This window comes from Podarcis melisellensis, assembly GCF_964234715.1.
Source record: "Podarcis melisellensis genome assembly, chromosome: 16".
Classification (NCBI taxonomy): domain Eukaryota; kingdom Metazoa; phylum Chordata; class Lepidosauria; order Squamata; family Lacertidae; genus Podarcis; species Podarcis melisellensis.
The window spans coordinates 9,737,831-9,753,491 of record NC_138533.1 but is presented as its reverse complement, the minus strand read 5'-3'; the positions used below and the strand labels follow the sequence as shown (position 1 = coordinate 9,753,491).

Here is a 15,661-nt window from a genome sequence, read left to right as displayed (position 1 = left end):
GCAACGGCAGCTCACCACCGTAGCGGGGTTTCGAACCGCCGACCTTCTGATTCCACAGCGCCACCCACGCCACCCACACACAGAGGTAGGGATTTAAGGTGCCAGACATTTCCATCACAGCCAGTACTGCTTCTCTTCTACCTTGGCCAAACCCTACGCTGTCCGTCTAGCTGCCTGTTGGGGCCAAAGCTGATGCAGTTAATTTTGTAGTGAGTTAATAAATTGACTCTGGTGCCTGGAAGGGAAACATCAAAAGCAACACAGGCGGTAACACGATTATTTACGTACAGATTGTATTGTAAAGAAGCAGCAGCAGCAGCAGCAGCAATGGTAGTGAATACTGGCTTATGCAGTTTGTGCTCCTGACCTCGGACGAATGTGTGGGTCACAGCAACTTCAATTCCTGTTTCTGATGGAGCTTTCCAACACCCCTGCTTGCAAGGGACCCCAAAGGTGGCAGAAATAGGAAGTCTGTGGGGGGGGGATGGGACAAAAATTGTGTGGGATTGGGAATACACCCCAAATTTTCTATGAGGAATAAGAGTGTTCAGGAAAAAAACATGGGTGCATGTGGATAACGGTTGGAGAGGGGGAACAGAACAAAGTGTCTGGAATCCTGAACAGTGCAACATTTTCTTACAGTTCCACTTCTAAGGTTCTTTATTATACAGTGGTACCTTGGGTGGCCTGTGGGTTAAACCACAGAGCCTAGGGCTTGCCGATCATAAGGTCGGCGGTTCGAATCCCCACGACGGGGTGGGCTCCCATTGCTCGGTCCCTGCTCCTGCCAACCTAGCAGTTCAAAAGCACATCAAAGTGCAAGTAGATAAATAGGTACCGCTCTGGCGGGATGATAAACGGCGTTTCCGTGCGCTGCTCTGGTTCGCCAGAAGCAGCTTAATCATGCTGGCCACATGACCCGGAAGCTGTACGCCGGCTCCCTCGGCCAATAAAGCGAGATGAGCGCCGCAACCCCAGTCGTTCACGACTGGACCTAATGGTCAGGGGTCCCTTTACCTTTACCTGGGTTACAGACACTTCAGGTTTCAGACTCCACTAACCCAGAAATAGTACCTCTGGTTAAGAACTTTGCTTCAGGATGAGAACAGAAATTGTGCGGAGGCGGCACGGAGGCGGGAGGCCCCATTAGCTAAAGTGGTACCTCAGGTTAAGAACAGTTTCAGGTTAAGAACGGACCTCCAGAACGAATTAAGTTCTTAACCCGAGGTACCACTGTATTTGCAAACAACGAGGACAGGTCCCTGCCACAAGGAATTTACAATCTAGAAACTGCTTCAGAACATGGGAGTCAAACAGAATAGCTGGGTGTGTGTGTGAAGATCAGAGACTGCGTTTAGGGGTGATTAGCGTATACCTGCAGATGGTAATAGTTGCCATTGTTTGTGTGGGGGAGGGACTTCACCCCCTAAAGTCTGGGCAAGGATCTTGCAATTAGGTGATTCAATATGGGCACCTGAGGACTTTCTAGGTTCTCCCCGGCTGTCTGGGCAGCCAGAATCCTTCCAGACTGTGACTCATTCAAGGGGAGGCGGGCGGATGAGGTGTCACTCTGCCCTTTGTGTCTAAGCCTCGGAGGAGCACCCTGACCTCTGGCTGAGCCCCAGAAGGAAAGAACCCAGTCCCCTCGTGGGAGCAGCAGTGAGCTGTTGGAAGGACAGAGCGCTGGGGGTCCTCTGCAGCTGCCGCAGGAGGCTTAGAGCAAGGAAGGGGGGACCCCTTTTCTCTTATTCGTCTCCTTTAGGGTGAAAATCACGCAGGGTCTGCAGAAAACTGGGAAAGTGGGCAGAGCTTGTCCAATCTCTGTCCCCCTCTTCTGCAGGTGGCATGAAATCAAAGCATACGGAATTATTCCAAGCAAAAAACATTACAGCCTGATTTGGGGGGCATAATTTCTTGGGGTCAGAAGGGTAGAGCATCCTTACAAAGAAGGCTTTCTGTCGTCTTCTCTCCCGCCCCTCCCTGCCCTGCCTCCCAAACTTGGATGGCTTTAAGAGGATTATACAAATTTGTGGCAAAGGCTAACGATGGCTACTAGACACGGTGGCCAGGCTCCCCGCTCTCAGAGGCGTTGCACACCTCCGAATACCAGCTGCCGAGAATCAAAGGTGGGGCGAGTTGCTGGGGCGCTCAGGACTTGCCCAATGAGAGCCAGTAGGCTTTCTCGTTGGCCATTTCAAGAAACTGCAGTGGATCGATGGGTACTAGCTAAAATAGCTGTGCTTTACATCTGCTACTAGTGATGTATGGAAGTGAGAGCTGGACCATAAAGAAGGCTGATCGCTGAAGAATGGATGCTTTTGAATTCTGGTGCTGGAGGAGACTCTTGAGAGTCCCATGGACTGCAAGAAGATCAAACCTCTCCATTCTTAAGGAAATCAGCCCTGAGTGCTCACTGGAAGGACAGATCCTGAAGCTGAGACTCCAAGACTTTGGCCACCTCATGAGAAGAGAAGACTCCCTAGAAAAGACCCTGATGTTGGGAAAGATGGAGGGCACAAGGAGAAGGGGACGACGGAGGACGAGATGGTTGGACAGTGTTCTCGAAGCTACAAGCATGAGTTTGACCAAACTGCGGGAGGCAGTGGAAGACAGGAGTGCCTGGTGTGCTCTGGTCCAGGGGGTCACGAAGAGTCGGACACGACTAAACGACTAAACAACAACAACCTCTGCTACCGATCATCTCTCTCGCTTGCTGACAATCAAATAGAAGAGAGCCAGTGTGGTGCTCAGGTCCTGCTTTTGGGTTTTCTGGAGGTACCTGGCTGGGCACTGTGAAAACAGGATTTTGGACTAGCCAGGCTGTTCTTACAGGACCAGACAAATTCATGGAGGAGTTATGTTCTGCCTTCTTTGTCAGAGGCCGTGATGGTTCTGAATACTAGTTGCCGGAAGCCACAGGAGGGGAGAGCGCTTTTGTGTTTGAATTCTGCTTGCAGGTTCCCCACAATTGTCTAGTTGGGAGAACAAAATGCTGGATCTAGAGGGGCCACTGTGCCTGATCCAGCTGGGCTTTTCTGTTCAATGGGCCTCCTCTGAGTAGGAGCAGGAGTAACAGCCCTTGCGAAACCACCGCAAGGTGACGGCGCAGGGAAAAGACAACTATCTTTATATGTAATTTTTTTTCTCCACCTTTTATTTCATTTTTTTTAATAGACTAAGAGCAAGTATATGAAAATCACCAGCCAAAGCTCTCGTGGGGTGGGGGAGGAAGGGGGCACCCAAAAAAAAAAAAGGAGAACCCTACCCCCACCTCGCCACCCCCAAAGTTCCTTTGCTTGTTTTTTTTGTCCGTGTAGTTGGTTGGTTGGTTGTTTTTTTGCCCCCGGGAACGAAAAAAAAGTGTCCGTGCATTTTGCATAGGTTCGGTCTTCACAGAAGACAAAGGGAAGAATCGCGCCCCCACCCCACCCAAAAAAACCTAAAAAACAAAACCCCCAAAAGACTCTGGCTTAGACAGGCGGGCCGGTGCCCGCCCCGTGCCCACCCCACTACATGATCAGTTTTTTTTATATAATCTATAGACACGGATAATAGAGCCTCTCTCTCTGTACAGGACACATAAAGAGATATGTACAGGTAAACCCCCCCCCCCTTGTTGAGGGCTAGGAGATCACACCCCCACCCTACACGCACCCTTCAGCTTGAGAGTCACCAGGAAGACAGTGTATTTTGCTGCCGCCACCACCTATCTCTGGGGTGGGCATTCCTGGGGCACGGTGCCCGCACCCCCTAAGCAGGGCGCACAACTCTCCTTTGCAAAAGTTTTCTCAGGCCGTGCAAAACACTCCCCGTGTCCTGACCTGAGCCATTTTTTAAAAGTTCCTGAAGGTGGTTCTGTCTCTCCAGATGCCTTTTTTTCTTTTCTTTTTTGCAGTGGGGGCATTGGAAAAGGCGGGCAGGTTGCCTATTGCTGCGGTCCTCAAAAGAGACAGGAGGAGGGAAATGCCATATTCTGGTTTTTTCCTTCTCCGGGACACCAAAACAAAACCCTGGCCGCCCCTCCGAAAGTCCGCAGGAGAGGGTGGGCCTGCTCTGAAATACCCGCCATTCCCCTCACACACATGAGCAGCCCCAGCGAGCGGCAGACGGGGGGGGAGGGAGAGAAAAATCGGAAGCGGATAATCCCCCCCCAGCTGGTGGGGAGGAGCAGGAGCAGGAAGAAGGAGCAGCACAGCCAGAAAGGTCAGTCGTCCTCCATCTTGGGGCCTTTCCTCCTCTGCATCACCTCAAGCTGCCTCCCTTTGGAATTGTATTTCTTTTGATATATAGAATAAAAAAAGGTCTGGTGTTTTCTCTCTTTTTCTTGTCCTCAGAAACAAACCGGGGAGGGCCGCTGGCACAGGCTGGGTCGGTGAGCTTGAGTCGGGGCCCCTCTCCTGCGGCGACTCGCGGTCGGCTAGGAGGCCAGCAGGGTCATGAGGAAGAGGGCAGCAGCCACCGCCAAGGGTAAGTGTTCCCGCTTCGGACTCGTCCCGCTGATGCTTTTCTCCAGCTTAGGCATCTCGGGGTTAAAATTATCTGCAAGTGGGGAGAAAAAGAGAGAGAAAGAGAGAGAAAAGGGGAAGATTGGACTCTAGCAAGGAGTTGGGCACCCTCTCCCCTCCCCTGGCAAGTGCCTCCTGCTCAAAGCGCCTTCAAGATGGCGGGCAGCAAAGGATTCTGGGTATCAGGGAGGAAGACTGCTGCTACCCCATAGCTCAAGGGTCAGGGACCCTCTTCCTGCAGCAAGTGTCTCCTGCTCAAAGCTCCTTCAAGATGGCAGGCAGCAAAGGATTCTGGGTGTATTGGGAAAGGAGATGGCAGCTATGCCACAACTAGAGGGCTTTATTACCCAGTCCAGGACAGACAGAATTCTGGAGAAGTTCTTGCCCTCTTTCCAGCAAGTGGAGGGGGGCACTGCCAACAGGGAGGGGCTGGTGTTTTGCTGAGTCTCCGGGAGAAAAACAAGCGCCCTCTGCCGCCCCCCACCCCAGCAGAGAGAGAGCACTGTGGGCATCACTCACCCAAGTCCTCGATCTTCACCTCGGGCCCTATAGTGAACTGCGGGAGGGTCGGAACCGCTTTCTCCCCAGAATGCGACGCTGTGGGCAGGAGAGGGTGGGAAGAGGGTTATGCCCAGGGGGGAGAGAGGACGGCGACCAGGCCCCAAACCCCACCGCCCCTATGTTGTGGTTTTCACCCACCCCACCCCCATGAAGCTTGCTGCCCCCCAACCCAGGCACCCTGGAACTCCCAAACAAGCCGGGTGCCCCTTGTATGTGGTTGGGGGTGGTGAGATGTCAATTGAGGCCACTGGGTCACGTGACACACAATGTAGGTTTTTTGGGGGAGAAAATGGAGCATGCACCAGGAGCGCTGTGGGTGTGTCAGAAATGATGAACAGCACCTTATAGGGGGTGGAGTATTATGGGGTGCACGCAGAGCACAAATCTGTCACTGAGTTTCTTTTTGCTAAGCCTTAGTGTGGATTATCATTAGCGGGCTGTTAAGCCTTAGTGTCCTTTTCAAATCGACGCCATCAGAACATAGGCAGCGGCCCTATTGAGAGTCAGACCAGTTGGTCTACCTGGCTCAATACTGTCTACACTGGCTGGCAGCAGCTCTGCAGCATTTCAGATGGGACATTCCCAGCCCTTCTTGGAGATGCTGAGGACTGAGCCTCCCCCCCCCCAAAAAAAAATTATTCATGCTGTTCTGTGTCAGAAACGCTTTGGGTATTTTGATAGATAAGCCAGTGTGTAAATACAGCAACCGTAATACAGCAACCGTATCATTGCATGGAAGTATTGGGTAAATGGCATAGGCTGTGTAGAACGCGATTAATAAATTAACGGCGACGATAAATGTTATGAAATATTCAACGGATTTATGCACTTATTTAAACAGCCGGAGGTCAGTCTCACAGGCGAGGAGGGGCTGTTTGTCACTGGAAAGTAAGGAGAAACAATTGCCGCCGGGGTTTGTCTGCTCTCTCCGAACGCGCCCCGTGCGCCAAATGAGAGAAACGTAAACGTTACGAAATCCCCTTTTCATCTGGGCATGCCGGCGACCTTTCCTTCTGTTGTACCTCCATTTCACCACATGGGGGGTGCATTAGCAAGAGAGAGCACAACAATGAGGACTAGCGGCTTGCTTTTGAAGGGGGGCGGGAGCAGCAGGTAAAATTTCTAAGAAGTATCTACACAGCGCCCTGTTCAAGAGGGCTTGTAGTTCGCTTTGGAAAATAAAAACAGCGCAATGATAATGAAGATTCTCAGCATGCTTTGCTTAGCACCAGGTTCTGTGGTACAATTGCAGAAAGCATGGAAACACAAACAGAGTGAGAAAAAGTCGGCTGCTTGGGACCTCTGCAGGCTTTTGCACCCCAGATAATCCTTGCTCCCTTTGGTCAGGCACAGATATCTAGAGCAGCTCAGAAGAAGAAACATGAGGGGGTTGTATCCACCTCTCAGAGTAGACCCATTAACTTGAATGAGCGTGACCATTGTTCCTAACAGGTCTACACTGAGTCGAACTTGGCTGGATGCAAGGCAGTTGTGTGTTTGCATGGGATGAACGTGCTCAGAGCGCTTGGGACAAGGGATGTGTCTCGCGCACACCGGGGGGTGAGGGGGGTGCCCCGGGGAGGTGGGGGTGCCAGGTGGGGGTTCAAAAGAGAAAAGGAGCCGGGCACTCACGGGAGGCGCAGCAGACAAAGACCTTCATTCGGAGGCAGGCCCGGCGGTGGTTGTGCGCTGGAGTCGCTGGAAAGGAACAGAAAGCAACGTCAGAAGAGGCCGCTGGATCATGCCAAAGGCCCATCCAATCCAGGATCCTGTTCCCCCATTGGCCAGCTGGATGTCCCAATGGAAAGCCTGCAATTTACTGTTCGGTGGTAGACTGCTGTAGGACATGGAGGTTCTGCTCTGAACTGCTGTGACATCAGAAGAGCCCTGCTGGATCAGGCCCAGTGGCCCATCCAGTCCAGTATCATATTTCCCCGGTGGCCAGCCAGTCCGGGGGGGGGCATTTTTTCTACCTGCTTCATACCGGGGGGGGGGGGGAGTTCTATTAGCTAAGTCAAAAGGAACCTCCTTGGGCAAAGGCAGTCTACCTGAGCCATATGCTAAGTTCCTCCCCAGGACCTGAGATCCTCTGAGCTGCAAATGCCCTTTGCATGGGGGCCCTTTTGCAATGAAGGTGCTATGTTTCAGCAGCAGGAGACTGACCCTGCAGGCAGAAATCTCCCTGCCCCTGTCCAGGGCAGACAATACCGAGCTGGACGGGCCAACAGTCCGACTGCTTGGTTTATAAGGTAGCTTCGTCCAGAATCTTGAGGACTAGCACCTCGCTTTTATTTCAAGGGGAAGGGCACACTCAGGGACAGAGCACTTGCTTTGCATCCAGAAGGCGAAATCTCCAGTAGGGCTGGAGAGGCACTGCAAGACAACAACTGGACTTAGATGGAACAATGTTTTGACTCTGTGTCAGCCAGCAGCTCCATGCTGCCCCCACCCCTTGAGGGGGGGGCGCCTTGGCTGTTGCCCAACAGCCTGGATTTCTGGCACTGGTCCCAGAAACGCACCTTCCACCTGCTGACATTCTGCAGATGAGAATCAGGGCAGCCAGCCTTGTTTACTTGATCCGTATCTGTTTGCACCCCGGAAGGATCACGGCCTGAACTAACCAACCCCCACCATTGCCTGTTCCTCAAGGCTCCCCCCACCCCAGCTCCTCAGCCGTCTTCAGGATCCGGCCCCTTGGCAAGGGACCCCCCCGCCTTTCAACGCAAGAAGGAAGCATTAACAAATTGATCAACACGGTCCTCCGTCTCTCCTTCCCTTTAAAGAAGGCGAGGAGCGTAATCTCTAGTAAAAGGTTTAATCTCGCGCTCGGATCTGGTTGTACTCATTATAGACGTGCTCGGCAACATTTTCTGGCTGGATAGGCAGGGGGATTTTTTGAGGGGGGGGGGATGGGAGGAGAAGGGAAAGAGTCCACTGGCAAACTTGGGTCTTCTAGTTGGCCCGCTGGCTACAGCTACAAAAGCCAGTGTGTTGTAGAGGCTGAGAAAATGAGAGGGGGAAACAACCTATTTCATTATTCCATTTGCATTCCACTTTTTCTCTTATTTACACACATAAACTGGGATAGCTCTGCTGGTAGAGCACGAGACTCAATCTCACGGTTGCAGGTTCGAGCCCCACGGTGGGCAAACGATTCCTGCATTGCAGGCGGTTGGTTCCTTGTGGTCCCTCCCACCTCTACAATTCTAATGATTCTTGCCCTTTGCCATTTCATCCTCATTTCCATTTCAACTCTCTGAGGTAGGTTAGAGAGAGAGGGAGTGACTGGCCCCAAGTCGCCCAGTGGGCTTCATAGCCGAGTGGAGATTTGAACCCTGGTCTCCTAGGTCCTAGTCCAGCACTCGAACCGGTACTGTTGGCCTCCCAGCAGCCAGCCCAACCAATCATCAGGGATAATGGGAGTTATAGTCCAAGACTGGACCTGGAGGGCCACAGCGTTCCCATCTCTGTACCAGACACACATCCCAACCAATCAGGGATCACATATTTAATGAACTTAAGAGAGGTGTTAAACAGGGATACAGAACCTTTGGCCCTCCAGATGCGGCTGGTCTCCAATGCCCATCAGCCCCAGCCAATGTGGCCAATGGTCAGGGACGATGGGAACTGTAGCTCAACAATGTTCTTGGGCTCCAGCTCCCATTAGGCAGCTAACAGATCCTTCCCTCCACCCATTCACGCTGGAGTCACCCTGTCCTGTATCATGTGATTCTTCTCAAGGTGTAGATTGGGCCTGAGCAAAGCTGCGCCCAAGTTTAGCCAGGGCTGCCCCCTGGTGGACCCTAGAAATACATGCGACCACTTAGCCCTACCAGGTGACACGAGGAGTAAGAGGTGTGGAGGGCAGAGGAAATGTGTGCGCACACATCTGAAAGGAAGAATTTCCTTTCAAAAATTGGTCAGGTGGAGCAGAATCAGCTGTCTTTAACTATCTGGACCTTTCAGCAGCCTTAATGGGAGATAGAGGCCTCATCTGCCCCAGGCATTTATAGCACTATGATGCCACTTTAGATAGTCATGGCTTCCTTCAAGGATTCCTGGGAACCAAACCTTATTCAAGGTGCTAAGAGTCCTTAGGAGTGTTTTAATTTTAAGGTACAGATGTGGCCAAAGTATTTAAGATTGTTGGATTAGGACTGGGGAGACCCTGGTTTAAATCTCCACTCAGCCACTGAGCTCACTGGGTGACCAGCCACTCTCTCTCAGTCTCAACCCTAACACTCCTTGCCGGGTTGTCGTGAGGATGGGGGAAAAGCAGGGTTGGAAAACTGTGTGCATCCTCAAGCTTCTCAGAGGAATGGTGACATATAAACACAAATCAATCGACTCTACTGTCTACTCAAATCAGGAGCGGGAGATTGGACCCAGAAACCTTCTGCATACAAAGCAGGTGCTCTGCTACCAAAGTAAGATTCTAGTCCTCATTGTTCTGGATAAAAAGTTCACTTAGACAGGGACATAGGAAGCTGCCTTATCCTGAGTCGGACCACTGGTGCATCTAGCTCGGAAGATGAAGGTGATCGAACCCAAATCCTTTACCATTGAGTTTATGGGCCCTTTTCCAAAGACTTCCCTGAGTTCACAAGATGTTTCCCTCTACTGAATAAGCCCGCTGCACCATCAATCTCATCCCTGTCTAGTCTTCCTGAACCTTGGGCCCCAGGCTGATGTTTTGGACCTCAGCTGGCGCTGATGGGACTTGCAATCCAAAACCTCAGCCAGGCCCCAGTGCAAGAAGACTACTTCGGTTCTGACTAGCTGGGAGCTCTCCCAAATCCTTCAAGCCTCAGAAACAGGTCCTTCCGATCACTTGCTAACAGAGACCCTTTTCTCCCTCAATGGATGGTGTCAGGGACGGAACTCAGCCCCACCCCTGCACCCCACCCCTTGCATTTAAGGACTACGGGACGGTTGCATCTCAAAGACTCACAGATGTAGTAATACTCGTGTCCGGCGTGGAACTCGTAGCCCAGCGAGAAGGCGCTGTAGCGCTGGAACTTCTCCGAGAACTTGATGGGGCTGTGGGGAGCGTGGGGCCGGTTGCACTCCCAGCGCTTGAAGCCCTGGCTGATGTTGCACGTCCGGTAGCCCTCGTGGTTCACCATGTAGAGGATGTACTGCTCCATGCGCCCCTCGGGCACAGAGGCATTGTAGTGCGGGCAGTAGATGTCCAGGTAGTCGTTGACGTTCACCTGGACCGTGTAGCCTTCGCGGCGCAAGCTGGGAAGGAGAAGGATAAGGGGGGGGGGGAGAGTCAGGATTGGTCCCAAGCAAACAAACAAACCGCAACTCCCCAGTTTGTGGAAGGAGCATTCACACACATGTGTCATTTTCAGAACTTGCACACAGGCGGAAATATTATTATTAAAATAATAAGAATCCAAAATAGGATATCCAAAATACTCCGAGTCAGTAAAACGCAGCCAATATTATAATTATAGAATTCTAGAGTTTGGAAGGACCACAAAGATCTCGTCCAACTCCCTGCAATGCAGGAATCTTTTGCCCCGACATGGGGCTCAAACCCCAAGCCCTGAGATTAAGAGTCTCATAGCGCTACCTGCTGAGCTGTCTTGAATAGATGTGGCTAATTTAGATTCATTCATTTCGACAGGTCTGTGCTGAGTAGTTGGATACAATCCATGGTTGTTGTTATTATTGGCAATAATAATCTATGAATTATTAATAGTTAATAATGTCACTTTTCCATTGCCTCTCGAATGCCAACAACACAAACAGTGACTAATTATTTATTCAATTTATCTCCTCCTTCCACCCAAAGGAGCCCAGCCCTTGGATAGCTCAGTTGCTACAGTATGAGACTCTTAATCTCAGGGTTGCGGGTTCAAACCCCACATTGGGCGAAAGATTCCTGCATTTGCAGGGGGGTTGGACTAGTGGTCCCTTGTGGTCCCTTCCAACTCTGCAATTCTATGACACAGCAAACGACAAAGCAGCAAATAAACCCAATTTAAAATAAGCACACCTTACAAAATCATGTAAAAATGATTAGGGGTGATGAAGAACATCAGATGTGGTATGCACTTTTTGGGGGGGCCGGGGGGAGGTGGAGAGGAGAGAGAAAACACAAGGCTGCTACATGCAGGTTGTGGCTCCCTCCCGAAAGGTACCTGCTGTCTTAGATAACAAAGCACAGTCACAGCCCAAGTTTAAATTAATATAAAAACTGATCAATGTATTAAAAGTGTTAATACATTTGCACAGAGACTACAGTCTGCCTCAATACCTTTGAATGTAAAAGCAAGGAAATGGGTATAAATGCCAGTACTTGACAACTGCACCCCCAGCCCAAAGGACCCCCCCCCATCAACAGCAAGGAGTTTGGGGTTCTCCTAACGCCCAAGATTGGGATGAAGTTCCAAGAGGCGACCACTAGAGGCCGCAGAACGCAACCTAGCACCTTTTCCACCAGTTCGGGATGAGCTTGCCATTCATTTCAACGAAACACGTCCGCTGGGCCCTCCCAATACAAACAGCACCCCCAGAATCAGAACCGTGTCTGCCCCAAGTCCCTGCAGGAGCAGAGAATACAGTACTGGGGGTGCAGCACTCTAAAATCCCTCACCATGTTTGAGGTTGGAAGGGACGCCAAGCCCCATCTAGTCCAACCCTCTGCACTGCAGGAATCACAGCTAAGGAACCCCCGACACACGGCCACCAAGCTCTGCCTATGAAGGAGCACTCCAATGTTACATAGTCCCACTCAGAGCAGGGCTAGAATTTGTATCCCAGGCCCCTCTGTTTGTCCCTTGAATAATGGGGGTGGAGACGCCCCTTCAGGTATACTGGGCAGAGGCTGTTTAGGGCAGGCACAGGCAAACTCCGGCCCTCCAGATGTTTGGGACTACAATTCCCATCACCTCTAGCTACCAGGACCAGTGGTCAGGGATGATGGGAATTGTACTCCCAAACAACTGGAGAGCCGGTGTTTGCCTATGCCCGGTTTAGGGCTTTAAAGGTCAGCACCAACACTTTGAATTGTGCTCGGAAACGTACTGGGAGCCAATGTAGGTCTCTCAGGACCAGTGTTATGTGGTCTCGGCAGCCACTCCCAGTCACCAGTCTGGCTGCCGCATTCTGGGTTAGTTGTAGTTCCCGGGTCACCTTCAAAGGTAGCTCCACGTAGAGCGCATTGCAGTAGTCCAAGCAGGAGATAACCAGAGCATGCACCACTCTGGCGAGACAGTCGGCGGGCAGGGAGGGTCTCAGCCTGCGTACCAGATGGAGATGGTAGACAGCTGCCCTGGACACAGAACTGACCTCCATGGACAGCTGTGAGTCCAAAATAAACCCTAGACTGCACACTTGGGAGGTAACAACAACAACAACAAGGAACCTTTGAAGGTAAAATTGAAATCTGTTGCTCCACGCGCTTTTCCCTCTGTCTCCGCCTACCACTAGCATGTGGCCCTCAGGAAGGAAAAGGCCTCCTTTGCTTTCAGACCCTCAGGACTAAAGAGTGTGGGGACATCATCTGACGAAACAGCAGAGGCCTGATGGGTGCCTGAACAAGCTTCCTGGTGGCTGGGGTTGTGTGTGTGTGTGTGTGTGCGTGCAGGGTGGAGATTCCGTCTCCCGTACAGCTGGCAAAACCAGAATAAAAAAATAATGCAACGGCAGGAGTTATGTAAATGCGCTCTCATTTGCACGACTGATACAGGCAAAAAAATTCAGTGCTGTCCTGCTGGGGGGGGGGGCGAGGAAAGACCCGGGTTCAAATTGCCACTCAGGTGGGTTTCCCTCCAAGCAACTGCTCTCTCTCATTCGGCCTGTCCTACCTCAGAGGGTTGTTGGAAAGCCGAAAAGGGAGAAGGGTTGGGAGACAGAATCATAGAACCGTAGAGATGGAATGCACCCAGGGGTCACCCAGTCCAAGCCCCTGCAATGCAGGAATGAAGTACGTCACCCTTGCTTCTCATTTGAAACAGTTACAGTGCTAGAATAAAAATAAAACAGTGCATTGTTTTCACACCCACACCATACAACGCAAAGCATCATTTATGCACTTTTAACAGTTACAGCTCTCCTCCCCAATGAATCATGGGAACTGTAGTTTGCACCCTCACAGGGGTCCAGCGCCCTTAACAAACGACGCTTCCTACGATTCCTTGGGGAAAGCCTTGTGTGTTTTAAATGAGTGGTGAGAACATCAGAGTGGCATCAGGGATGCTTTCCGCTGTGAGTTCTGCATTTCAGGGGGTTGGACTGGATGAACCTAGGGGGGAGGTCCTTTCCAACTCTTAAAACTCTTGTAGTTGTTGTTTAGTCGTTTCCGACTCTTTGTGGCCCCCTGGACCAGAGCATGCCAGGCACTTCTGTCTTCCACTGCCTCCCGCAGTTTGGTCAAACTCAAGCTTCGAGAACACTGTCCAACCATCTCATCCTCTGTCGTCCCCTTCTCCTTGTGCCCTCCATCTTTCCCAACATCAGGGTCTTTTCCAGGGAGTCTTCTCTTCTCATGAGGTGGCCAAAGTACTGGAGCCTCAGCTTCAGGATCTGTCCTTCCAGTAAGCACTCAGGGCTGATTTCCTTCAGAATGGAGAGGTTTGATCTTCTTGCAGTCCATGGGACTCTCAAGAGTCTCCTCCAGCACCAGAATTCAAAAGCATCAATTCTTTGGCGATCAGCCTTCTTTATGGTCCAGCTCTCACTTCCATAAAGCTCAAGGATGCTACAAATGCGGCCTTAGTTGGACGCCAACTGAACTGAAAGTCTTCCAAATTTTGCTTGAGGCCAGGGGACTAGCAGTGCTGGGCGGTCATTTTGCAGGATGGCTTTGTATCCGTTTTATAATGGATATATTTTTTAATCAAGCCAGACCCTGCACCTACCATCCAACCCCCTCCCCGTCCCCCACTCGGCCTGCTCCCAGCTCTGCAGGTTGCCCGTGTATAAATGACAGGAGTCAGCCTAACGCCATCGGGCGTCTAGGGCCACGTTGATTGACACCTCGCGAGATCGGTCTGGACAGCAACAGTCATCTCGATGCGCCTGGAACGGACGCGACCTGCAGATGCCGGGCTGGGAAGACTCTGCTGCTCCTTCCTGAGCCACGAGGTCGTCCGTGTCGTCCCCCCACCCCTCTGCCTCCCCCAGACCCTTCCAATCCTCTCGCTCGAACCCGCGCAAGGCACATGTTCTCCTTTTCCAAGCTTGTGTCAAACGGAGGGCGCCGAACATCGATTGGCCACAGACACACATGCTGTGCAGATGCGCTCTGCAAATTATTTATGTATTTCTAATTTGCAAAACGCAACTTATGTTAAGACTCCTGGGCGGTGCTGGAGGTAGCAAGGGACTGAGGATGAGATCCAGTAAGCTGTTGGAATAGGACCTGGGAGAGAGCAGGGTTCGAATCCCCACGCAAAAGGGAAGCTGAGTGACATCTGCTTAGGCTGGAAGTCCAGATTTTGGGGCAGGAGTCAGTAAACTGTGAGTTGCAGCTTTCGTTTAGAAAGAAAGCAAACTTCTCATCTATATAATCGGCATGTTTGTGGCCTCGGGCCAGTCACTGTCTCTTAGCCTAGCCTACCTGTCAAGGTGGTTGTTGGGAGGAGAGAACCATTTATGCCAACTTGGGTTCCTTAGGGTGTGGTAGGGGAAAGCGGTATATAAAATGCAAGAAAAATAAAAATGGAGAGCAATGCAATTTTCTTGGCCCACCAAACATATTGGGGGAAAATTTTCCTGCAATGTAGGGGGTTGAACTAGATGACCCTTGTGGTCCCTTCCAACTCTGTGATTCGATATGTGCAAAGACGCGTGCATATAACAACAACAACATTTATACCCTGCACGTCTGGGTTTCCCCAGCCACTCTGGGAACGGCATCCAGGAAAATGCACACATTGGTGAAAATAAGATATAAAGTTTCCTTGTATTAGAGAAAGCTGCTTGCAAAATTGTATGGGCCCAAACTGCATGCATAAATGTGTTTATCAGGAGAAAGTTACGCAAAAGAAATGAATTGCCAATTGCTGTGGAAATGTGGAGAACTGCATTTAAGATTGGAAAAATTAAGAAAACAAAGCTAAACTGAAATGGACAGATTCATCCATCCAGACAGGGGAGGGACTCTCTTTATTCCTCCACCTGTAAAAATGATGCCAACATATCCACATATAATCAGTCAATATGGACCACAACTCCCATTATCCCTGCCCATTGGCCATGCATGCCGACTGAGGCTCATGGGGGTTGTAGTCTGAAAACGACGTTGTTGTTGTTGTTGTTGATTCAATTTATACACTGCCCTTTATCCAAAAATCTCAGGGCGGCGTACACAGCGTTAGAAACTCCCATTGTTCTAGGCGCATTTTGCAATAGGGAATTTCGTTAGCGTGATCTGTTTCTGAGCTCTGGGCACAGTCCTGTGCCTAAGATTTCCAAAAACTGCAGAGTGGAAGGAAAGGAGGACCTTTTTCTGCCTCCCCACTTCCAGCCACTCTCTGAAGACTGGAGAAGAGACCCTCTTAAGAACATTAGGCAGGCAGGGAAAGGACCAGACCATGTGAAAGTTAATTCATTTTCAGCTTTGTATTTTTGTTATTAAA

The 15,661-nt window shown here is 50.9% G+C and overlaps 1 protein-coding gene across 2 annotated transcripts in view; it reads right to left on the bottom strand.

Moving 5' to 3' along the window:
• Window positions 1-3,136: 3,136 nt before the first annotated feature.
• Window positions 3,137-15,661, bottom strand: part of EFNA3 (ephrin A3) — a 58,263-nt gene continuing 45,738 nt past the window's right edge. Inside the window, exons 2-5 of one of the 2 annotated variants that reach the window (XM_081891863.1) lie at window positions 10,018-10,307; window positions 6,699-6,764; window positions 5,025-5,102; window positions 3,137-4,539 (exon numbers count right to left, since the gene is read on the bottom strand). In XM_081891863.1, coding sequence (XP_081747989.1) covers window positions 4,418-4,539; window positions 5,025-5,102; window positions 6,699-6,764; window positions 10,018-10,307 — 556 coding nt within the window. In that variant the 3' untranslated portion in view covers window positions 3,137-4,417. The remainder of the gene's footprint in view (window positions 4,540-5,024; window positions 5,103-6,698; window positions 6,765-10,017; window positions 10,308-15,661) is intronic. The other variant, XM_081891864.1, reaches the window with a different exon arrangement.